Consider the following 27080-nt stretch of genomic DNA (forward strand, 5'->3'; position numbering starts at 1 on the left):
AAAGAAAGAAAGAAAGAAAGAAAGAAAGAAAGAAAGAAAGAAAGAAAGAAAGAAAGAAAGAAAGAAAGAAAGAAAGAAAGAAAGAAGGAATTAGTCAGACATGGTGGTATGCACCTGTGGTCCCAGCTACTTGGGAGGCTGAGGCAGGAGGTCAAGGCAGCAGTGGACCATGATCATACCACTGCACTCCAGCCTTGGTGGCAGAATAAGAAACTTTCTTCTTCTTTTTTTTTGAGATGGAGTCTCGCTCTGTTACCCAGGCTGGAGTGCAGTGGCATGATCTCAGCTCACTGCAACCTCTGCCTCCTGGATTCAAGTGATTCTTCCGCCTCAGCCTCCCAAGTAGCTGGGACTACAGGCATGCGCTATCATGCCCAGCTAATTTTTGTATTTTTAGTAGAGACAGGGTTTCAACATATTAGCCAGGCTGGTCTCAAACTCCTGACCTCCTGATCCGCCAGCCTCAGCCTCCCAAAGTGCTGGGATTACAGGTGTGAGCCACCGCACCCAGTCCAGAATGAGAAACCAAATAAAAGAAATAAAAAGAAGGAAGGAAAAGAAAAGGGAAAGGGAAGAAAAAAGGGAGGGAGGGAGGGAGGAAGGAAAGGAGGGAGGGAGAAAGAGAAAGAAAGAAAAAAGGTAAACATCTTGGAAAGGCTCTGCACAATATTATTGTAGAAAACTCCTTAAGCATGTTCTCATAATTTATTTTAAAGCAGAAAACAAGAGAAAGAATGCTAAAATAACAATATATGACTTTACATACTTTACAGAGTCAGCACAGTGGACTGACTGGATTCTGAAACATCGTACCTAGGAAACATACCTAGGACTACATACAGAACAAGACAACTGAAGATTCTATTGATATTTTATGACATTTATTAGATTCTTGTATAGAGAAGAAAACTCATACTCTTATGGTCAATAGATTCCAACTTTTACATCCTGAAGATAAGATTCTATCAATTTACTGAGGTAATGAAGAGAATGAATTTTGGAAACAGGCAGATCTGAATCAGATCCCCACTCCATCTCTGTTGGTACTCCCTACAGCTATTCACAAACAGTCCAGACCTCCTTCTTGATACATGAGCAGATTGGCATTTTCTATCCCTTTTTAAAGTTAGGCACAGCCGTATCACTTGCTTTGGTTAATGAAATGTGAGTATAACTAATATGTGTCACCTTAGGGCAGAAGCATTAAAAGTGGTATAGGATTCACCACCTTCCTTGCCCCTTCCTTGATGAAAGTGGGATGAATTATCTAGATAGTTCCTCCATCAGGATGGATGCCTGGGTGACTGCAATGAGCAGAGGTCCTCAGGGTAATCCCACTGGACAAACAGCATGAGAGATGCATAAAGTTTTGTCATCTTATGTGATTTCAACTTTAGAGTTTTAAAGTTGTAGCCTATCCTAGTAAATCCTTTTTGCTGCATGTGAAAAGTGACAGTTTTCAAGGAACCATTACTACCGACCGCTGGTATTGGGTACAGTCAAAACATTCAGGCTATAGAAAAGGTTCTGCCACATCTATCTTTAAAAATTCCTATGATAAAACTTCGTAAGTAGAGAAGGTTCTGTAATAAAAAAGATCCCTAAGCTAAAGGTTCCAAGGTCTGAAAAGTCCAGTAAATACTGCAGTAGCTAATGAAAGCCACCACCTTTTAGTTCACACTTTCTTTTGCCAATCTACAGGCAAAAAATAGAGGAAAAGAAGGGCAAAAGGATTAACTCTTTTTGAGTGCCTGTGCGGACAACTGTGGCAATTACTCATTATTACCTCAGTTCTTGAAATACTATGAGGTAACTATTTGTATATTACAGATAAGAACACAAGTACAAAGAAATTATATGGTCTGCCCACTTGCAAAAAGTGATGATAATAAGTTGTAATTCAAAACTACTTCAAAGTCCATATCATGCTACTTTCCTGTAGCCATACTTTCAGGTGCTTGAAAAACTGCTCTAGAATAGAGTGAGGATGAGACAACAGACTAACAAAGCTATTCTGTGCCAAGTTCTTTATTTTGAGGAGCCCTGCCTCTATAGAATAAAGCCAAGTGAAAATTGACTCTTCTCTGGTGGGCACGGTAGCTCAGGCCTGTAATTCCAACATTTTGGCAGGCCAAGGCAGGTGGATCACTTAAATCCCCTAGGAGTTCAAGACCAATCTGGGCAACATGAGACTCCCCCCGCCTCTCCCATCTCTACAAAAAATACAAAAATTAGCTGGGCATGGTGGCATGCACCTGTAGTCTCAGCTACTTGGGAGGCTGAGGTGGGAAGATCACTTAAACCCGGGAGGCAGAAGGTGCAGTGAATCAAGATCATGCCACTGCACTCCAGCCTGGGTGACAGAGCAAGACTCTGTGGGAAAAGAAAAAGAAAAGAAAAGAAAAGTGAAGCAAAGAGAAGAGGAAAAAGAAAGGAAAAAGAAAAAGAAAATGTACTATTCTCTCCCACCATCTTAAGGTTTTATTAGAATGCCCCTGATAAAACATTATTGGGAAAAAGTGTGTGTCACCACTTTCCTCCCCAGGAGGGAAATAAAACCCCTATGTTCAGGGCAGACTGATACTGCCTTTCACAAAGATGCTAATTTATTATCATAACTAGATGCTAATTTTTTTCTTGTAACTAGATTTGAAAAGGCTGGATGTGGGATTTCCCCACTAAGAAAACAGCTTTTACTATAAACTGTGGCTGGAGGCAATTTTTGCCATCTGTAATAATAAGTAACTTGAGATGTTTCATTATATATTTCTTCTGTTCACGCTCCCACCATGTTATCAGTACCTCCCAAATCACAGGTCTGACCGTCAAACATCCTTTTTCTACTCCTGGCCACTGCAGTACAATTACTCCTGGCAACCAAAGCAAGCAGAATGAGGGTTCCAATACCTCACTATTACTTTGGGACTTTATGTTTAATTTTATCTACAGACAACAATAACAAAAGCTGAAGAGATAATGGGTCCTGTCACCATTCCATTGTCTTAAACTTTGCCTTTTGTTACATATTACACTCAGAATGTATTTTGCAAGTCTCAAGTTGTTACAATAAGGATTCCTTTTTTGGTTTTGTTTTTTTAAGATATCACATCACAAAGCACAATCTAGCAAGATTCAAGTCAGCCTGTGGCTTTATGTCATCAATAAATGCCTTCGGTTATATAAAACAACAGAATTAATGAAAGAATGAAAAAATGCTGATGAAGAAGAGGCCCTAAAACAACATGAAGAAAGCTGTCCTAAATATAAAATGTTATATCATCTTTTCAAAAACGTCCTTATCAGTTAACTTTGAAAGAATTCATTCTAATACTTTGTAGAGTCTAGAACATTTGTAAAATAAAGCCTGAAATATTTTTAGCTAATAGGGTTCCTAATAAAATGGTCCATTAATTTTTAAATTTATCTTTTTTTACAAGTAGATGGTACATTAATTAACATCAAAATATTATAAAACTGGAGAGAAGGGAGCACTACGAGAATTAGTAGTAGTAGTAGTAGTACAAACCCTTTCCTTAACTGCAACCCTATTATTCTACAACTGCTATTACCATAACCAGCACCATTACTAACATTAAAGGTTACATTTAGGATTGTAGTAAAGATCCACTTCCAATTGTGGGAATAAGAGATATAAGTCCATAGAGAATTCTTTCCAGAACCCAAAAGGAGAGAAAAGTAAGCTTTAAATCTATAGCTAAGGAATATATTTTTCCCTCAAAATTTGAACTTTCAGTGGGTCCTTGTTTGGTCTGATGTTGTCTGATCCTAGAGTTTTACATCAACAAAAAAGAAAATGCAGAGACTGTAGAGAAAGCAAGTTTAAACAATAGCACTGGGTTACATAACTCTATTATGTAACCTGTGAAGAGCGTGTATGTATATATATTTGCTTAAGAATATACAGAGATGATGGTAAATAAACAGAAAGATACATATGGGGTACATAAAGTACTATGTTCATGGCTAGGGACATGGGAGTAGGTGACATGGTCAGAGGAGATGGAAAGGTGTCTGAGAACACTCCCTGCTCATTTAAAGTAAGAATCTATGGTCCTTCATGAATTTTTTTTCAAAGGCAGAGAAAGTGAAATTGCCTAGACCCAAAACAAAGTCTATTCAAACACACACACACACACACACACACACGAAAAGCCTACTTCTTTCAAAAGAAAAAAAAAAGTCTCCAACTCTGACATTTTCCACAGCTTAACGTAGAGGAGAGGAAAAAAGTAATTCAATGCCTGCTTATAACATTTTTTTTTTTTGAGACAGAGTCTTGCTCTGCCGCCCACGCTGGAGTGCAGTGGTGCAATCTCGGCTCACTGCAAGCTCCGCCTCCTGGGTTCACGCCATTCTCCTGCCTCAGCCTCCCAAGTAGCTGGGACTTCAGGCACCCACCACCACGCCTGGCTAATTTTTTGTATTTTTAGTAGAGACGGGGTTTCACCATGTTAGCCAGGATGGTCTCGATCTGTTGACCTCATGATCCACCTGCCTCAGCCTCCCGAAGTGCTGGGATTACAGGCATGAGCCACTGCGCCTGGCCATGCCTGCCTCTAATATTCTTTAACGCTCCTTGCTTTTGATATATTTTTGTTCTCTTTAGGATTAATATCTTGGTAGCTAATACATTTACTCTGAACTGAGCTTTCATCTGTTATTGAAATTTCCTTCGTGTTTAAGGCATACTCATAACTGTAACCATAATGGATGAGAAAGAGAGAAGGCAAGAAAGAGTACCTCACGTGTGTGTGTACATGCATGTGTGCATGCATGTGTTTATGCAGTGTTTTGAAGGCGGGGTTATAAATCCCATTTATTTGTGCTTATTATCCACTGACTTTCTTATTGAGTTGTATTTATCAAAACTTTTCAATAATTAAAAAACCATAACAATTTAGGTTTTATTTCACTATTTTTTCTTTTGCTACAAATGCTAAGTTTCTTATATGTTCCAAAAGACTGAGATGTTAGTAAGCACACTGAAACATTATTCTTTGCTGATGATTATTAATTTTATATGAAATCATCATGCTTTCATAGAAATTAAAATAATTGCAGGTTATAATGTTTTCATATTTTCTAGGCTTTTTTTTTCAAGAAAAATGTCTTTTTTACATTCTAAGCAAGGTTAATATGAGAAACAGAAAGTTAGTATACCTCCTCAAATAACGGCACCAATGCAAAAATTAAAATGTTGCTATAGAATGTTCTTTTAACTAAAAAGAAGAAAAGGCTGAGCACAAGAGAACACAAAATACCAAAAAGAGAAGAGAAAACACTAGAAGAAAAATCTAGCCAAAAAACTATTTAATGTTGTGCTACTTAACTGTAATTTAGCGTATTACAAATTATGTTTGCACAGCTTAGTATGAATATTTAAATAATGCAATCTGGAATGCTAAACTAACACAGAAAAACACCAGAGGGGAAAGAAGGTTATAAAAGTACATAAATTTCTATCACAGAAGATTCTACTTGTCACATGAGTTACAAATTTAACAAGCATGTCTAAATCTTCTACGTAAAATCCAAGAAAATTCCCACTTTCAAAAACTATAACCTTCCAAAGACGTACCTCTTGTATGTAATTATTTTTCTCCAAGATGGAAAGAGCAACAGCTGCACACTCCAGTGTAGAAAGGCATCTATTAGTCGGTTGCATCCGAATTACGTACTGACTAGAAATGCTAGTTTTTAACTGCACCTGAAATCAAACACAAAATAGAATGTAATTTTTGTTTTAAATTTAAAGTTATAAAGTCTGTGTTTTAAATACTAATTACTTTCCTTCCAAAACTGCCAGCAGCTTAGAAGTATTAAATGTATCAATATCTTTTATGTATAACATCCTTTTGTTATTACTGTTAAACAGTAGAAGCAAGAAGATAGCTATACACAAGAAGACATATCCACAATATATACAAACTACTCCAAATCCAGGGTAAAAAGACTAATAATCCCCTTGCAGTAAAGAGTGAATATACACTTCACAAAAGAAGTTATAAGAATGGCAAATAGATACATAAAAAAGTGTTCAACATGATCCAACGTAAATTAAAACCACAATAGGGTAACATTTCACACTCAATAGAAGAGCTAAAATCAAAAAGGCTACAGCTAAAATCAAAAAGGCTACAATAACCAAAACAGCAGGGTACTGGTATTAAAACAGATATATAAATCAATGAAACAGAACAGAAGCCTCAGAAATAACGCCACACATCTACAAGCATCTGATCTTTGACAAACCCGATACAAACAAGCAATGGGGAAAGGATTCCCTATGTAATAAATGGTGTTGGGAAAACTGGCTAGCCATATGCAGAAAACTGAAACTGGACACCTTTCTTACACCTTACAAAAATTAACTCAAAATGGATTAAAGACTTAAGCATAAAACCTAAAACCAGAAAAACCCTAGAAGAAAACCCAGGCAATACCATTCAGGACATAGGCATGGGCAAAGACTTTATGACTAAAACACCAAAGCAATGGCAACAAAAGCCAAAATTGACAAATGGGATCTAATTAAACTAAAGAACTTCTGCACAGCAAATGAAACTATCATCAGAGTGAACAGGCAACCTACAAAATAGGAGAAAATTTTTGCAATCTATCCATCTGACAAAGGGCTAATATCCAGAATCTACAAGGAACTTAAACAAATTTACAAGAAAAAAGCAAACAATCCCATCAAAAAGTGGGCAAAGGCTATGAACAGACACTTCTCAAAAGTCTACATTTATGTGGCTAACAAACATGAAAAAAATCTCATCATCACTGGTCATTAGAGAAATACAAATCAAAACCACAATGAGATACCATCTCACGCCAGTTAGAATGGTGATCATTAAAAAGTCAGGAAACAACATACACTGGAGAGGATGTGGAGAAACAGGAACACTTTTACACTGTTGGTGGGAGTGTAAATTAGTTCAACCATTGTGGAAGACAGTGTGGCAATTCCTCAAGGATCTAGAACCAGAAACACCATTTGATCCAGCAATCCCATTACTGAGTATATACCCAAAGGATTATAAATCATTCTACTATAAAGATGCATGCACACATACGTTTATTGCAGCATTATTCATAATAGCAAAGACTTGAAACCAACCCAAATGCCTATCAATGACAGACTGGATAAAGAAAATGTGGCACATATACACCCTGGAATACTATGCAGCCATAAAAAGGATGAGTTCATGTCCTTCTCAGGGACATGGATGAAGCTGGAAACCATCATTCTCAGCAAACTAACATGGGAACAGAAAACCAAACACCGCATGTTCTCAGTTGTAAGTGGGAGTTGTACAATGAGAACACATGAACACTGGGAGGGGAACATCACACACCGGGGCCTGTTGGGGGGTGTGGGGGCTAGGAGAGGGATAGCATTAGGAGAAATACCTAATGTAGATGATGGGTTGAGCAAACCACCATGGCACGTGTATACCTATGTAACAAACCTGCAAGTTCTGTACATGTATCCCAGAACTTAAAGTATAATAATAAAAATAAAATAAAATAAAATAAAAATAAAATAAAATAAAATAAAAAATGGGGAAAGAACTCCCTATTCAATAAATGGTGCTGGGATAACTGGTTTACCATATGCAGAAGAATGAAACTGGACCTCTACATATCACCATACACAAAAATTAATTCAAGATGGCCAGGTGGGGTGGCTCACACCTATAATCCCAGCACTTTAGGAAGCCGAGGCTGGCAGATCTCTTAAGGCCAGGAGTTTGAGACCAGCCTGGCCCATATGGTGAAACCCTGTCTCTACTAAAAATACAAAGAAAAAAAAAATTGCCAGGCGTGGTGGCATGCACCTATAATCCCAGCTACTTGGAAGCCTGAGGCAGGCTTGAAGTCTGGAGGCAGAGGTTGCAGTGAGTCAAGATGGCACCATTGCCCTCCAGACTGGGTGACAGAGCCAGATGCCACCTCAAAAAAAAAAATTAATTCAAAATGGATTAGACTTAAATGTAAGGCCAAGGACTATAGAAATCCTAGAAGAAAACCTAGGAAATACCCTCTGGATATCAACTTTGGCAAAGAATTTATTACTAAGTCCTCAAAAGCAACTGCTACAAAAGCCCAAGAGCTGGCAAGTGGAATCTAATTAAACTAAAAAGCTTCTGCACAGAAAAAGAAACTATCAACACAGCAATCCGAAAACCTACAGAATGGGTGAAATTATTTGCAAACTATGCATCCAACAAATATCCAGAATCTACAAGGGGCTTAAACAAATTTCAAGCAAAAAACAAAGAACCCCATTAAAATGTGGTCAAAGGATGTGAAAATACATTTTTCAAAAGAGGACATACATGTGGCCAACAAGCCGATGAAAAGATGCTCAGTATCATTAATCATTAGAGAAATGCAAATCAAAACCACAACAAGGCTGGGTGCAGTGGCTCAGGTCTATAATCCCAGCACTTTCAGAGGCTGAGGTGGGTGGATCACATGAGGCTGGGAGTTCAAGAACAGCCTGGCCAACATGGTGAAACCCAATCTCTACTAAAAATACAAAAATTAGCTGGGCATGGTGGTACACATCTGTGGAGAACTGCTTGAACCCGAGAGGCAGAGACTGCAGTGAGCCAAGATTGTGCCACTGCACTCCAGCGTGGGCGACAGAGAGACCCTTTCTCAAAAAAAAAAAAAAAAGAAAGAAAAGAAAAGAAAAAGAAAAGAAAAAAACCAACACAATGAGATACCATCCCACACAAGTCAGAAGGGCTATTATTAAAAAGTCAAAAAATAGCAGATGCTGGCAAGAGGTTATGGAGAAAAGGGAATGTTTATACACTGCTTGTGGGAATGTAAATTAATTCAGCCACTGTGGAAAGCATTGTGGTGATTTCTCAAAGAAATTAAAACTGAACTATCAATTGACCCAGAAATTCCATTATTGGATATATATATATCTAAAGGAATATAAATTGTTCTACCATAATGACACAGGTACTCGTAGATTGATTGCAGCACTATTCACAACAGCAAAGGCACGGAATCAACCATGATGGATTCAGTAAAGAAAACGTGGTACATATATACCATGGAACACTATGCATTCATCATTAAAAAAATGAAATCATGCCTTTGCAGCAACATGGATGCAGCTGGAGGCCATTATCCTATGTGAATTAATGCAGGAACAGAAAACCAAACCACATGTTCTCATCTGTAAGTGAGAGTTAACTACTGGGCACACATGGGCATAAACACAGGAACACAGACACTGGAGACTACTAGAGAGAGGAGAGAGGGAGTGGGGCAAGTGCTAAAAAACTACCTATCAGGTATTATGCTCACTACCTGGGTGACAGTTATCATTCACACCCTAAACCTCAGCATCACACAATATACCTATGTAACAAACCTGCACGTGTACCCCCGATCTAAAACACAAGTTGAAATTATTTTTTTAAGTTAAAAAATAACAGATGTTGGCAGGGCTGAAGAGAAAAGGAGATGCTTATACACTGTTGGTGGGAATGTAAATTAGTTCAGCCACTGTAGAAATTAGTTTAGAGATTTCTCAAAGGAATGAAAATAGAACCACCATTCAACCCAGCAATCCCATTACTGGCTATATACACAAAGGAAAAGAAATCATTCTACCAAAAAGATACATGCACTCATATGTTCACTGCAGCCCTATTCATAATAGCAAAGACAATGGAATCAACCTAGGTGAATCAATCATATTGGTGGACTGGATAAAGAAAATGTGGTACATTTGCATTATGGAATACTACACAGCCATAAAAAGAATGAAATCATGTCCTTTGCAGCAACATGGATGCAGCTGGAGGCCATTATCCTAAGCAAATTAACACAGAAAATGAAAATCAAATACTGCATATTCTCTCTTATAAGTGGGAGCTAAACACTGTGTACACACCGACATAAAGATAGGAACCACAGACACAACAGGGAGGAGGGCAAGGACTGAAAAACTATGTATTGGGTACTACGCTCACTATGTAGGTCACACCCCAAACCTAAATGTCAGGCAATATATCCTTGTAAAAAACCTGCACATGTACCCTCTGAATCTACAAAGTTAAAAAATTTTAATACTTAAATTTAGGGGGTTTTGTGACTTTACTGGGGAAGAAGATGTGGGGATAAGGAGTGGAGAAAGGGAGTATTTAAAAAGGTTAAGGATTTGTGTCTGAATTCCAGCTTAGAAAGTTGATAAACAACTACTTTAATCAATTATTAACTTTTAGTTGGAAAATTTTAAATTGGTTAACAAGTATTATTAGTCATAATTTGTATCTCTGGAGGAACTTTGGTAAGTTTATAAAGTGGAGGTAGCTCACAGCATACAAATATTACAATTACAAATTTAGACATTTTTTCACATTATGAAAAGTGGAATACATTTCCATTTAACCTGAGAAATCTATAAAAACTGCTTAGACTTTTGATCCAAATAAGAACTGTGTTTAATTTATAAAACATGCCATGCTTATCTAATCCTTTCCTAGGACTAGTAAAAGGATTGCTTTCTTTTATTCTATGCAACTCTAATTTTAATAATGCAAAATCTGAAAACCTTATGTCAAAATATTGTCATTAATTTCTCTGAGGATACAGGAAAAATTTAACCAGAGCAAAACTTAGCATGTTATTGAAATCTACATCAAGAATATAAATACATTATGTTTTCCAAACATTATGCCTTAAGGTGACATTTCTAGAGCACTCATTTAGAAAATATTCTAAAGAGAATATGCAATTTTTTAAATTATATAGTCATATAAGAAAAGTAGATGTTAAAAAGACCTTTTCTACAACCATTATATTTGTCTAATCACATAAACACAAAAGCAAACACACAAAAAAAATCAAAATGGAGATTTTTCTCCCATAAAAATGGAGATACACCATATTCTTCAAGGTAATCAACTCAAGAAATAGGTATAAACTTGATACTATGGGAAACTAGTGTTTCATTATCAATTACATCATTCATATGTTTCTAAAATATTTCACATTCTATATAAAGTTACACTTTTTTAAAGATTTTAAATTAATCATAGAAATATGGATTTAAAACCATATAATTTATATTTTTGTTCCTTTAAAATTAAAATGTTGACTGGGCACAGTGGCTCACACCTGTAATCTCAACAACAGGAGGCCAAGGTGGGAAGAGTTTGAGACTAGCCTGGGCAACAAGCCAGTGCCCAGGTGTTAACCATGGTTAGCCAAGCGTGGTGGCATGTGCCTGTAGTCCCAGTTACTCAGGAGTCTGCGGCAAGAGGATCACCTGCGCCTGGGAGGTTGAGGCTCCAGTGAGCCATGACTGCACCACCGCACTCCAGCCTAGATGACAGAGCAAAACTCTGTCTTAAAAAATATTATAATAATCATTTTCAGACCTATAACTAAGTATAAATATGAAATTATAAGAAGTTGTGGTAAAAAGTTTTAATTACATATTTACACTAAGTTCAACCTCTTATAATTACATATTTACACTTAGTTATAGGTTCTAAAAGAAATTCTAAATAAAAAAGTGTCTTGCACAGGCAGTGTCTTGCAGGCAAGGGATATTTATCACACAGCCTTTAAAATTAACTTTTACTTAAAGCAAGTGATATGGGACTTTTTAAATTTTTATTTATTGTTTTTCTTTATTTAGCCCATTCCTGTTGAATGCAGGCAATTGTTTAATACTGCATATAAATAGATACATAAGTATAGTATACCAATAAAGAAAACACTAACCTAAATTTAGACTTATTAAAATACTGATGAAAGATAAAGATGTTCATCTGAAAGTCTGCAATGGGAGTAAATATTGGGCCTGGTGATTGGCAAGAATATCTTTAGTATTAAGACTGATATGACAGTTTAATAGGATAGCATATAACTCAAGGTTACCACTCTTGTTAGAAACATACTGTAAAAATTTTGCATTTGTTATTTTACTTTCTATAATTATCTTTTCTAAATATAAAAAATGCATTTTAATTATTAAAGACCCACAAGATTTAGAAATGCATAATATAAAACGTCAAGTGCCCTGTAGTGTCACCAGCCAGAGAAAATAACTATTTACTTGAAGGTATTTACTTTTCCAACACCTTAATTTTCAAAATATGATTATAAAATTGTTAATATTTATAAAATAGAATAGGTAATAGTTGAGCTATGAAGTATAAGATTAAAACTGACATCCTTGAATCCTCTAATAACCATTTAAGAAATGGAATATGTCCAAAATAACTGACACTGTCAGTATGCTCCTCCCAGTATACTCCAGAGAAAGAGAATCAAGATCCATCCAAGTTCACTTATGAATGTCCATAATAAAACAGTAAAAGTTCTCCTAATAAACCCCACCTTTTCTGAAATAGCCACTACTCTAAATTTTTAATAATTCTCTTACTTTTTGGTATCCTAAATAAGACACTGTTCGATTTTGCCTATTTTTGAACTTTATAAAAAGGTTATGTATTCTTCTATGACTTGTCTTTTTAACACTGTTATCTCAGGTATTCATCCATATTATTCCTATAGCTGCGGTATATTCAGTTTATTTCTATCTTATGAATCCCTCTCTGTGAATTTGCCACAATTTATGTATTCATTGAAATATTTGGGATATTTAAAGTTATTTGCTATTATAAACAAAGTAATAAAAATTAACCCATCTTAGTCTAGAACTACAGGAGTGTCACTAGAGTACACACGTAGGAGTAAAACTGATTTAAGTACTAGAGTAAGCACATTTGCAATATCATGAAACAATGACAAACTGTGTTCTAAAGTAGTTATACACACCCTTCAGTTCCGAATAAGAGTTCCATCTGTTCCATGTCATCTCCTACATTTAGTATTATCAGACTTTTAAAAATGTTTGCCAATCTAGTAGGTATAAAATGGTTTCTCATTGCGGATATTTTGTATTTTTCTTTACTACATTATTCATCAGTTTATAAAGCTATTTTATATCCTTTACCTTCACTCCAATGAGGCTTTGATGATGATGATGATGATGATTATTATTATTATTATTATTATTATTATTTTGAGACGAGGTTTTGCTCTTGCTGCCCAGGCTGGAGTACAATGGCACGATCTTGGCTCACTGCAACCTCTGCCTGCTGGGTTTAAGCGATTCTCCTGCCTCAGCCTCCCAAGTAGCTGGGATTACAGGCACCCACCACCACGCCCAGCTAACTTTTTTTTGCATTTTTAGTAGAGATGGGGTTTCACCATGTTGGCCAGGTCTTGAACGCCTGACCTCAGGTGATCCGCCCACCTCGGCCTCCCAAAGTGCTGGGATTACAGGCGTGAGCCACCGCACCCAGCAGCTTAGATTTTTATTGTTCATGTTATAAATGAAGAAATGTAGATGCACACATGTACTTCCATTTAAAAAAAAGTTTGAAAACTGTAAGAGATCTTAATAGCAGTCTCTACTCTGCCACTAACTAGATGAGTGAACTTTCCTAGTCATGTGTGTGGAGGTGTGTATATGTGTATGTTAAGCTTTTGTGGTTTTTTTAATGAAGTATAACCTCTATGTGTACATATGTATACATATATAATATAGAGTGTGTAAGTCTTAATATGTGTCAGGCTTGATATATTTTACAAAATGAAAAGTTTTACTTTGGCCATATGTTGGGTTTTTGTTTTTTTTTTTGCAGTTTCCTAATGACAAATGCTATTGAGAATCTTGTCTTACGCTCACTGGCCATAGACCTTTTTTTGTGAAATGCCTGTTTTAAGTCTTTTACTCATTTTACAAATACTGGGCTGTCTTCTTAATTTTTAGGAGTCTTTAAAAATTACAAATGTCTTCTCACTGTGAATTATATTTTTACTCTAGTGTCTTTTGATGACAAGTTATTGATTTTAATGAAACATAATTTATAAATATTTTACTTTATGGTTACTGCTTTTCATATTGTGTTTAAGGAATCTTAGACACCAAAGTCACCTAAAAGAAAAGGAAACAGTAACTAGCAGATACACAGTGCTGGTCGCCTGCCTGTTCCCACTAGCTACAGTGGAAAATCTGATGATTCACCTAGTATTGAGTGGAGTAGAGAATAGGCAGTAGTATAGTATATGAAAATATAAGCCAGATACCATGACTCACACTTGTACTCTCACCACTTTGGGAGGCCGAGACAGGAGGATCACTTGAGCCCAGGAGTTCAAAAGCAGCCTGGGCAACATGATAAATCCCTATCTCTACAAAAAATACAAAAATTAGCCATATGTGGTAGCATGCACCTGCAGTCCCAGCTACCTGGGGAGCTGAGGTGGGAGGATAGCTTGAGCCCAGTAAGTTGAGGCTGCAGTGAGCCAGGATAATGCCACTGTATTATTCCAGCCGGATTACTACAGAGACTCTGTCTCAAAAAATAAATAAAAATATATATAAATATATATTAGTTATGCTGCTATAACTTATATATTATATATAAAAACATAGTATGTTTACAATATGGATTGTATTTAATATATTAATAATCTTAAACGAATATATAACATATAAATTAACATTCTTTCCTTTCTTACACAGAATGTATGCTATAAACATTGTTCTGTACCTTGCACTTTTCATTTAAATTACTCTTAAAAGTATCTAAATATCATTCTTTTCCATATTTCTTTTATATGTCTTTTTATAACGGTAGAATACTTGATTGTATAGCTATACCATAGTTTATTCAAGCAGTCCACTTTTTTGATATTTGGGTTGTTTTTCTAGTCATTTGCTATTTTAAGAAAAATAATAAATAGCTTTGTGTTAATCTTCCTAGGAATTGCTGGGTCAAAGGGAAAATTTATATAAATATTCATTAAATATGATCAAGTTACCCTCAATAAAATGGTAACATTTTGCATTCCTGAAACAATATATGAAAGCACAAGTTTCCCCACAAGTTCATAACAGAGCATATTGTTTAGGATTTTTGACCACCTGATAGGTCAGAATGGTATCTCAGTATAATTTTAATATGCAATATTCTTATTAGGACAGAGGTTGAGCCTTGTTGCCGTATGTCTAAGGGCCCACTTAAACTTATTTTTTTCTTTAAGTTGTCTATTAATATCTTCTGCCTATTCTTCTACAAGATTAATGGTCTTTTCACTTTTAGAAATGATTGCATTACATAAGTCGCAAATGTGTTCCTGGTTTATCTCGTCTTTTGACTTTAAATCCACATCCACTTTGGGGTAAGCTAAATGCAAACTGCCTCCACTTCTCAATAGAAGTCAGGATGAGAATTCATTTGTATGCATGACTTCATTGCTTTACACTAGAACTGGGCTTTAAAGGACAATTTTCTCTAATTACTAATTAATGTTTGAAAATACCTTTACATAGAAGGGTTCTAAAAACAAAATGATGGTTGCTGCTAAATGTCTCCCAGTGGTTACCTGGATTAGAGTTAAATCATTTAAGCAGACATTGTGCAATGCAGTTTTTATTGGTGGGTTCACCTGGAAGTTACTTAGCCTAAAGTTTGATGTTCTAATGATACCATCAGATTGAATTTGATGATTAGAGTGAGCTTTTGGTAAAGCCCACTTAAAAGATTTCCAAACTAAAATAATTTCACTCTTGGGGCTTCATCTACCCATTTCAACAGTGCTGAGAGCAGGTACAGAAATTTAAAAATTTTTCCCTGAGGCAAATGTTGGCCTTGCTCAAAGGTATTAAGGTATTACCTTTATTTGTCCTACTTATAGAGGTAGCATAGCCTTCTACTGCAATAGCTGCCCTATAAGATCCTCAATCTCACCCTCAGTTTGGCTGATAACCCAAACACATAGGTTTTCACTAAACTAGTTTTTTTAAAAAAGAATAATTTCAAACTTACTATTTCTCAGTATTTTTTCTTTCAATAAACATTTACTGAGTACCAACTATGTGCCTGGTACCTAGAAAAGAGACTGGGATGAGGCAGAGACAGCAGGGGAGAAGTTCCCTGTGTCATTGATCAGCATAGCCAAAAGAGCAAAAAATGAACATAAACACACAAAAATAATAGTACTTAGTGGTAGGTCCCAAAAAGAAAATAAAATGGGCTGATAGAAAGTAACTGGAGAGGCTCATTTAGAATGAGTAATCAGGGGAAAGACTCTGTCCAGGGAGGTAACATTTGAGCTGAGAGCTAAAGAGCTAAAACCGCAGGGATCTGGGGAAGCAAGTTCCAGGTAGCGGGAGTAACAACTGTAAAGGGGCGAAGTCAGAGGTCCCCAGGCCCCAGGCCATGGACTGGTACCATTCTGTGGCCTCGCAGGATGTGAGTGGCAGCAGATAGGTGAGCAGGCATTACCGCCTAAGCTTTGCCTTCCATCAGATCCGCCACAGCACTAGATTCTCGTAGAAGAATTGCACATGAGAGGGATCTAGGTTGCACATTCCTTATGAGGATCTAACTAATGCCTGATGATCTGATGATCTGAAGTAGTTTCATCCCAAAACCATCGCCCCATTCGTGGAGAAACTGTCTTCCAGGAAACCAGTCCCTGGGTGCCAAAAAGGTTGGGGACTACCGGGCAAAGCAATAGCGGCATGTGCAAGGAACAGCTAGAAAGTTGGAGTGTCTGGAACATAGTGAGTAAAGAAGGGCATCCTTTTACATCCACGGAGTTTTAGATATCTATTCCTAGGGTAAAGCAAAAAGAATGTTAGAAATGGGGCAGATATAAACGAGAAGGTATCAAGGCAGCCTTGGTTACTTTATTGTCTTTGTATACAGGTCTTTTAGTGTGATTTAAAAATTTAAAAAGTGAAGATCTTGAATTTGCATCTCAAAACAGGGAATCCACTTAATATATTATTTACTTTGAAGAAACACAAAATACTATACATATATACCAATTTATACTATTATACTTCTTAGTTGGTAAAACAGTGTTGGTTTTCTACCTAACAATAATTTACCCCACCTTCCTTGCCACCAGAACCCCCAATTTGTTCAGATGTTCAGTTAACAAAGTACTCAGAGAAGGTGGGGCTAGCCTCGGGGAATGAATTGTAAGTACACACAAACTGTGACTATCCCATTATTCTTTCCCAGTGATTAGTTTAGGGGTCTTCATATGAGTCAATTTTGGTCAATGAGACATAACAGGAAGTCTGATGTGGCACTTTTGGCAAAGTTTTATCTGATAAAAAGAGAGAGAGATGTTAAAAAGGCTATATCCCTTATTCTTCTTGCTTTGGACATTCTTATGTGAAAAGCTGATCCAGAGCCCTGATCTTGCTGAACTGCTGACTTAGCCAATCCTGAACTACCTACCTCTGGACTTTTTATGAGAAAGCCCGTATTTTTTCAAGCCACGTTTAGTCACATACTCTGTTATATATAGGGAATGGCAACCTCAATAACACAAGTGGACACTGCATTATGTTTTTCAGTTCATAGCTTTTACTTTAAGTTATTTAACTTTATACTTTTTACTTTCCTAAATGTTCCAAATTATAAAAACAAATAGCTGTCCCCAGAAAAGGCAGAAGTTCCACAGATTCCACAACGGAATGCATACTATAAATCAAGTATGCATAAATTATATGCTGCCTATATTCTTCTGAATCCTTTCCACTGTGCATTCTATCTTTAAATTAATTACATGTCATCATCCACCAAACCAAGTAGGCATTAAACCATAGAGGAAAACATCTTATTCAAGAAGTCCTTTCCTATAAGAAGGAATACACATTTCAATGCGCTTCCATTCTTTTGAGTCAACTGCATAGCTATTGCATAAAGAAGTCCTTAATAACAAATACAGTTACTTTAATTTTTGTGGGTGAGTAATGTGTGTGTGACTTCATACAGAAAAGAGACCTATGACTTTTAAGTTAATAAAAAAGTTTCCAGTTCAAAAAGGTTTTGAGTCATTGTATTAAAGGATTTGTGGACATAGAAGACATGCAGCTTGAGAGGAAAAGGTAATTTTGGACATTCTCATGGAAGGAGCAGATCCAGAGCCCTGATATTGTACATTTACAAAGTACCTAATAAGGTTTTATAAATACTATTATCTCATTTAATTAGTTTCCAAGTATATATAATTGTTCCTGTTTCCAAATTAGGAGACTAAGGCTCAAAAACAGAGTACACAATATGCCCAAAGCCATTAGCTAATAAAAGGGTTGAAACCATGTCTGTCTAGCCAAGGATCTTTCCCTTGCACATCAGGCATTAATGCCAAAGATGGCATTAAAAAGTCCTCCACAATCTGGGCCCTATCTTACTCTCTGGCCTCTTTTTTTTTTTGCCATTTCCTTAGTTGTATCTTATTTTGCAAGAACCCTGACCTGCCTGTAGTTTCTTACATATATGATGCTCTTTCTCTCCTCTGAGACTTTGCTCCTACCCTCCCCTCTTTATATAAGTGTCCTTCTCTTTCTCTGCTCATCTTCCCCTGGATGACTTTTACATATTCTTTAAGTGGGTAACACCCCTCCATTAGGAAACATTCCATAATTTCCCCTGCCAAGATACATGATATTTCCCTTCTCCCAAAATACCTACTTCCATTGTTCTTGGCATACTGCATCATAAGTATATTCGTGCATTTGTGCCCCTCAACTCTACTGTGATCCTTCAGAACAGAAATGTTCCTTTCCCCCCATCTTTGTATTTGCACCTAACAAAGGGACTGGCACATAAAATATACTGAATAAAATTTGCCTGATAAACACATGTGTAACCAAACACATTAGCCAACCAGTCACATTCCTTTCACAGGAAAGGCAGAAGTTTTACCTTTTAATTCTTTCTATGTTTTCCTTGACACAGAGAAAGTACCCTGGAATAGGATTTCATTTATATTGACAGAAAAATACTCAATATTTATGAAGAATACATCAAATTGGGAAGTAGTTTCTGAACTAAAATACTGATAATTATGAAAAGAATGCATATAATAGCACAGCTCTCCAGAAGGGCTTTTAATCATAAAATAATGCATGGCCCCAAACATGTTTCCTATCTCTGTTTTAAAAGTTACTATTAAAAGTAAGAAACATACAAGGAAGCTGGCCTCCTAACAACCAGTCAGTAAATTCTGAAATGCAACTTCAGCAAGATTTCCTTTAAAATGTTTTAGTATAATAGTAAAATAATTTTTTTCTTTACTTTTTCCTTGTTCTATCTTCAGCCAGATAAAATACATTTTTTTAAGTAAAAGTACTACACAGCTAAAGAAAGGATAGAACTGCTTCCCACATTGCTGCTATATTTAATGATATACCAGAGTTTATATTTTGCATCCACGCTTTTATTTGCCTTCTAAATGACTGCTATACATGAAGAGAAATGTATGAAGTAGAAAAAAAAAAAATCAGTTTGAAATGGTTGGTTAAGAGGCTGGTGAAATGGTAACTACTGTGATTTATTTACATTTGGCTCATTTTTAATGAACTTTTAGCATTAGAACTATGAGATGTTCCTAAGTACAGGACAATAAAGCAAAACAAAGTTCCCTAGCCGGATTAGGAAATTACTTTCCATTAATTAAAAATATGTACTTTTCCTCATCCATAGACTTTAGCACACTATTTCCTTAGCCATAAGTTAGCCAAGATTAAACAGATAAAGAAGCAGAAAAAAAATGAAAACTACAAAAACTTACTTCTCTTATTTTTCTGCTTATAGTTCATAAACATTTTATCATGTACTATATCATTATTTTATGCAGCACTATAATTTTAATAATAATTAATGATTAAAGCAATGTAAATAACATCACTGAAGGCGATGAGGAAGAATGGAGCTGGTATAAGTTACTTTGGAAAATGATAACTGGATACTGTTAGGCTAAAGTCACAAAGAACTATATATAAACATAGCACTCTAGTAGGTAAATTTGTTTCTTGTGAGGGTAGGCATTAACAATTCTGAGACTAATTTATACGTATACTCAGTTTGAACACATAAATTACAGAGAATGGGAACCGGTTTCTCAATGGCAGAGAAAGAAATTATACATAAGCAAAGAGGAAAGGCTAGAATGAACGGTGTGGTGCTGGATTAGAGTTTGAGATACCAGTATAAACTCATTTATCTTAACATATAGGAAATATTAATTAAAATTAATAAATTAAATATTTTATTTAATATATTAATATTTTAACATATGTGCCGCTAGATACAGAAATATTATATATGTAAATATACATGGGTTAGTATACACAGACCTATTTCCTAGGGCTGTCAACTGAGAGAATGTAGAAGCAGTGACACTGCATAGCAAGGAAGACACCTGGAGCCCATACCTTGGTTTCTAAATACAATTCATCAATAAAAGGAACCCAGGCTCCTTGGAGAAATGGGTGGTTTTAGGGCTAAAGCAGGAAAATCCAGATGAGCCTGGAGAACCTGGTAGTGACAGAAGTTAAGAAAGTCCTTAAGAAAAGAAAGGGAACAAGGGGTGGGGCATGTCAAAAGGATCCAGGAACCAATCTGAAAGAGCTCCCAGTGACCAAAGCTAAAACAAGTTGAGCAAAAAAAAAAAATAATAAAGATAGAATTGGATTATAAACCGAAGAATAAAACAAATATCCCTGAGTCAATATTGACGTAAATGTTTAAACAATAACAATCCGTTAGAAGGAAAGAATTGTTGTAGATACTCCTTTACAAAAAATTTCAAGTAATATATTTAGATATTCCTGTTTTCAGGAGGTAGATCTTAATTCTCTCCACCTTGAATGTGGGCTGAATTTAGTGATTTAATTCCAACAAATAGGGAACAGAAATGAAAAATAGTAACTTTACAGTGGAGAAAGATGGCAGACATCACCTTAAACAAGTGATTTGGGTTAACAAGACCAGTGACAAGTCATATTGATATCATGTGCCCCTGAGATGATGAAAAGCACACGTTTGGTTTTTTTTGTTGTTTTTTTTTTTGAGACAGATCTCATTCTGTCACCCAGGCTGGAATGCAGTGGCATGATCTCGGTTCACTGCAACCTCGACCTCCTAGGTTCAAGTGATTCTCCTGTCTCAGCCTCCCAAGTAGCTGGGACTATAGGCACCTGCCACCATGCCTAGCTTATTTTTGAATTTTTAGTGGAGACAGGGTTTCACTATGTTGGCCAGGCTGATTTCGAACTCCTCACCTCAAGTGATCTGCCTGCCTTGGCCTCCCAAAGTGCTGGGATTAGAGGCATGAGCCACCAAGCCTGGACACCTCTGTATTCTGTATCAAGATCTATAACCCCAATATCATGAGAAGATAGCAGATAAACCCAAATTGAGGACAAAATACTTGACTAGTACTCTTCAAAAGTGTCAAAGTCATGAGAAATAGGACTATGTAAAACAGTAACTACAAAATTGTCAAGAATAGAGGAGACTAAAGAAACGTGACTAAATAACATGCTATGCTGGGTTGGTCCTGAAATAGAAAAAGAACATTAGTGGAAGAACTGGTGATATCTAAATAAAGTCTATAGTTTAGTTAATAATACTGTACCAGTGTTAACTTGTTAGTTTTGACAAATGTACCATAGTTATTTTAGATGTTAATATTGATACATCTCTGATGAGTATCAGTGGGCTCTTGTCTCATGTCTAATTGGATAAAACAACACGGACACACATGGAGTGGTTTTAAAGAGCAGAGAGTTTAATAGGCAAGAAAGAAGGGAGACGAAAGAAGGAAGAAGCTCCCCTATATAGACACAGAGGGAGGGGGGCTCCAAAGCCAAGAGAGGAAACCCAGAGTGCCAGGCAGATAACAGCCAGTTATATGAGGAGGCTGGAAGAGGTGGTGTCTGATTTGCATAGGGCTCAGGGGATTGGTTTGACCAGGCATGTCATTCACTTAGCCTGAAAAAACTAGCCCTCCCACCCTAGACTTTTAATATGCAAATGAAGTACGCCATGTTGTTCTACACATGTGGGGATACGTGGGAACGGCCATGATGCCAGACACATGTGGGGGCAAGGGCAAGAGGACAAGGTGGGATTGAATCGCCATGTTTGGGTGGACCCAGTTTCTAATGGCCAACATTTGTACATCAAAGGTTGCTGGCAAGCTCTAAAAGCCAGGGCTTTCCCACTAGAAAGAAACGTTTCTGGAGCTGCTTTAAGAGACAAGAACTTTCCAAGGACCCCTTTTCCTCTCTGTCTGTCTAAAATAATTTCCTTTTTTTTTTTTTTTTTTGAGCCGGAGTCTCGCTCTGTCACCCAGGCTGGAGTGCAGTGGTGCAATCTCGGCTCACTGCAAGCTCTGCCTACCGGGTTCACGCCATTCTCCTGCCTCAGCCTCCGGAGTAGCTGGGACTACAGGCTCCCGCCACCTCGCCCGGCTAGTTTTTTGTATTTTTTTTTTTAAGTAGAGACGGCGTTTCACCGTGTTAGCCAGGATGGTCTCGATCTCCTGACCTCGTGATCCTTCCGTCTCGGCCTCCCAAAGTGCTGGGATTACAGGCTTGAGCCACCGCGCCCGGCCTGTTTCTTAATAACTCCTATAACAACATTAGGGAAAGCTGGGTGAGAGAGATATAGAAAATCCCTGTACTGTCTCTGCAGATTTTCAGTGAAATATTCCAAACTAAGAAGCCTTTTTTTTTTTTAAGGTGATATAAAAATCAGTCAAAGAAATAAGGATAAAGAAAGTCACAGCATTAAAAAAGAAAATGTGGCTGGGTGTGGTGGCTCACCCTTATAATCCTAGCACTTTGGGAGACCAAGGAGGGAGGATTACTTGAGCCCAGGAGTTCCAGACCAGCCTACACAACAGGGTGAAACCACATTTCTTTAAAAAATACAAAAATTAGCCAGGTATGGTGGCACGAGCCTGTAGTCCCGGCTGCTCAGGAAGCTGAGGCAGGATAATCAATTGAGCCTGGGAGGTAGAGGCTGCAGTGAGCCATGATCACACCACTGCACTCCAACCTGAGCAACAGAACAAGACCCTGTCTCAAAAAACAACAACAACAAAAGAAAATGTAATTACATATGCTGTCACGTCACAAAAAAACTAAATCCATTAAGTCCTTAAGGAAATTAAACTATTTCAATGTCAAAAACTAAATCTAGGTATTGGCATCATTTTTTGAAGTCTTTCCCACCTTCTCCTACAATGGCTTTCTTTTAGTGTTAATTTTATATTTGTTTCAATTTAATAATGCTTCCAGAGATACTTTATGCCTAAAGCAAATACATATATATGGTTTCTCTCCCATCCTCATTTTTACCTAAATGTCACTAACACTATACACACTGTACCATAACCTTATTTTTTGTTTTTTTTCCCATTCACAATATAGCTTAGGGATCATTCTACAACTTTTAATAACTATCAACTGTATTGAATGCTACTGTTGGCCGGGCGCGGTGGCTCAAGCCTGTAATCCCAGCACTTTGGGAGGCCGAGACGGGCGGATCACGAGGTCAGGAGATCGAGACCATCCTGGCTAACACGGTGAAACCCCGTCTCTATTAAGAAATACAAAAAACCAGCCGGGCGAGGTGGCGGGCGCCTGTAGTCCCAGCTACTCGGGAGGCTGAGGCCGGAGAATGGCGTAAACCCGGGAGGCGGAGCTTGCAGTGAGCTGAGCTCCCATCCTCATTTTTACCTAAATGTCACTAAAACGATACACCCTATAACAAAAAAAAAAAAAAAAAAAAAAAAAAACAATGCTACTGTTGAAGAAGTAATTCTTCAAAATAAATTATGCTCTAAAAATATAAACAAAGACACAGGACTGGGTGGAATTAGCTTACGCAAAAAATAATTATATGTTTGCAAAACCAAAAAGAATTTCATAAAAATTAGTTTAAAAAATTAATACCAAAATAAAAACATTCAAATCTAAAGTGATGTCTCTGCTACCTTTTCCACATTATTGAATGTGGAAACAAATTTTAAATTAAAAATTACAAAGAAAACATCGCCAGTTAGAGAAAACAAGTATTTCCATGAATCTCACAAAGCAAGTAGGCAAATGTTTTTGGATTAATAAAATGTAACTTGTTTATTGCCAAGAGTAAGAATCTGCAAGAGTTTGAATCATCAAGGACAAACTTAAATAGATTTTTCTCAACACTTAGGTTATAAATAATATGCTAAAAAGATACTCAAATTAACAGAATTTTCTTTTTTTTTTTTTTTTTTTTTTTTTTTTTTTTGTTCTTTGTCTCTTAGGCGGGAGTGCAGTGGCCGGATTTACCTAGTTAAAAATCAAAGAAACTGAAAAATACAAATATCATTTGCGATAAACTGTGTGTGTGTGTGTACACTGGAAATACAGTAAGGAAAACTTGGACTATGCATAAACACATTTTAGTTATTTGGCTAAATTGAAAATATATTGGTATCATTAAATGTGAAAAAAGATATACTTAACTGAATATGTCCACATTTAAACAAAGAGGAAGGTTTATTTGCTCTAATTGCATTTTAATTATGCAGCCCTATTCAGAAGAGTGGGAAAATGCAAGATACTATTCATTAAGATTTTAATTTTGTATGGCAGACAACTTCTTTCATGGAAAAAATATAGCAATATTTACATTCATAACTTTGTGACAATTGTATTTGAGAACTAGAACACCTCTGTTTCAGGGGACGCATCCTGCTGCCTGGGCTTACATATATGTGCTTCATGTTTATGTTTACATGTTCAAAAAAATAAAAGAATTTTTTTTCAAATAAGGGCTCAATGCCTTCACTGCCCAGTCTTTTAAGTTTCACTATAGGCCTACTAGGCAAAAGATTCAAATCTTTTCCTACTGTTGCTTTATTTCCAATATAACCAACAGGAACAAAAGATTCAAAAATAATATAATAAATAACATTCTCAAATTATTACAAAGAGCTATAATTTAAAATTTTCTATCAATGAGTATTTTTTTATGTTTATTGACCAGTCTCCAAAAGTAGAAGTTAATTGCCTATGTTATTTAAAATGTTCCACACTACTGGAGAAGGTAAGTATATTAAAAAGAGCTTAAATCATGTTGAAGAAAACCATAAACATGTAGGGAGAAAAAAAAGAAATAACCAAGTGTTAAACTGGTCTCATATATACTCTAAGTACAAGAGGAATTGGAAATAAAGAAAAAACAGAAGACCACAAGGAAGAAGTAAAGGATATAAACAGTGTTATCAGAGGAATCTTTCTAAGAACTAGAGGAATAGACAAAACAAGTAGCTCAAGTCCTAAGCTTATTGCTTAAATACCTATTTGAACTTTTGCTCACCCAACTTGTAACTAAAAGCATTGAGAGATTATTAGGGCCCATTCTTCTTCATTATATTTTCTAGTATTTGGCTATTCAACAGTATGAACCAGTATCTGCAAGGACTCATAGCCTTTCCTCTTAAAACATAATCAACTTTAAATCTAAGAACCAAAAATATTATTTAAACCTCAGTAAAAATTATAATTAAAAAACACACACACTATTCTTATGGCCTATTTACTTCCAACTAAGATTAACAAATATACATGATGTTTTAACTAAACAAATTGTTTTTAAAATACTAACTATAAAAAGAACCACTTAAAATACTAGTGGCAAAACAGAAACGGATGCTATTAAAAATATCAAAGAGATAAAGCCATATGTTTTTCACCTATTCCCAATTCTAAAATTCTAGCAGACTTATTATGTGTAAAAACTGTACAGTGCTATGTTACCACATATCATAATGCTCACTTATAGAACTTTTCTTTTTAATTGTTAGGTTGCCAAAGCCATACTGCGTATTTTTTCATAAACACAGAACAGCAGCCCTCCCTCCTCTTAAATGCAAATAAAATGCTTTTTACCTACAGAAATTGTTAATGAAAGCATATATTTTCTGAAAAATTTAAACACACACACACACACAGCATATAATGTACATGCCTTTCCTATCTCATGACTAATTATTCGCTTCATAACCTTATGATACACCCACAAGTGAGTACTTACAATTTCTGAAATACATTTGAATATGAATTTGAGAAAAAGCATTCCTTCACAACCGGTAGACTTCAATCTAGACTGATTCTAGCTAGCTTCACGAATGATAATCACTTTAAAATAAGATACAAAAGCAATGTAAAACATGTTAAATGACATTACAACTGTCATACTTTATGCAAATACAGCATAAAGGAATAAAGCACTTGCTGACTCAAGAACCACTGCTTTGGACTCATGAGTATAAATATGTACTTCCATGTTTACTTTCCCTTCAATTTGTTTCTAAATATACTATATAACAAAAATATGGTCTATGTAATAAAATAAAAGACAAAAATATTAGAGAAACAGAATCATACATATAAATACATACATATTTAGAAAGTGAGAGAAAATAAAGCTTAAAATTTGAATCTTAATATTTTGGCATAGCTATGTTTTCTCAAACTTCCTTTGAAGTTAATTTTTAAAAACTGTCTAAATACATACAAATGAAAAATTTAAGAAACACAAGAGTAGATGAAGAGTGATTATATCTCAAGGAAAAATTATACTTCTTATTTTGCCTTACTTTAGCCTCATTTTTTAAAGCTACCAAACTGATGAGAGCAAAAGTGTCCTCATTTTATCTTACTGATTCACAACAAACATTTCAAAAATGGAAATAATTAATTTTCATTTTTATTCATAAAGAATATAACCTATCTCCTTAGGATTCAATAAATCTAAAAAATAAGAACCACTTTTGATTTGCAACACATACTTAAGCAAGGACCTTACCTCTCTTGTAGACCTTAATATCATCAAAGCTTGCTCCAGAGCAGTTGACAACCAGTAGAAGTGTATGAAATGTACCGAAGGTCTAAAAGAGGTACGTGTGTGTGTGTGTGTGTGTGTGTGTGTGTGTGTGTGTGTGTATATGTCTGTCTGTCTGTCTGTCAGTGATTTCTGGGAAGGAGAGTAACTGATGAGCCTTAGAAGCAAAATGCCTTAACATATTCCATTTTAGAACAACCAGGCAGTTATGAATCTAAAAACTGCTAAATTGTAACCTGCCTTTAAAAAAATCTCTCCCACTTAAAATTAATTAGTTGTTTCACACCAGAGAAG

The 27080-nt window shown here is 36.0% G+C and overlaps 1 protein-coding gene across 1 annotated transcript in view; it reads right to left on the reverse strand.

Annotated features, from left to right (window-relative positions):
* The window catches only part of DTWD2 (DTW domain containing 2), a 168763-nt gene that overhangs the window by 7192 nt on the left and 134491 nt on the right, over window positions 1-27080 (reverse strand). The window contains exon 5 of the mRNA XM_025388433.1: window positions 5600-5728. Coding sequence (XP_025244218.1) covers window positions 5600-5728 — 129 coding nt within the window. The remainder of the gene's footprint in view (window positions 1-5599; window positions 5729-27080) is intronic.

This window comes from Theropithecus gelada, chromosome 6, assembly GCF_003255815.1.
Source record: "Theropithecus gelada isolate Dixy chromosome 6, Tgel_1.0, whole genome shotgun sequence".
Lineage (NCBI taxonomy): Eukaryota > Metazoa > Chordata > Mammalia > Primates > Cercopithecidae > Theropithecus > Theropithecus gelada.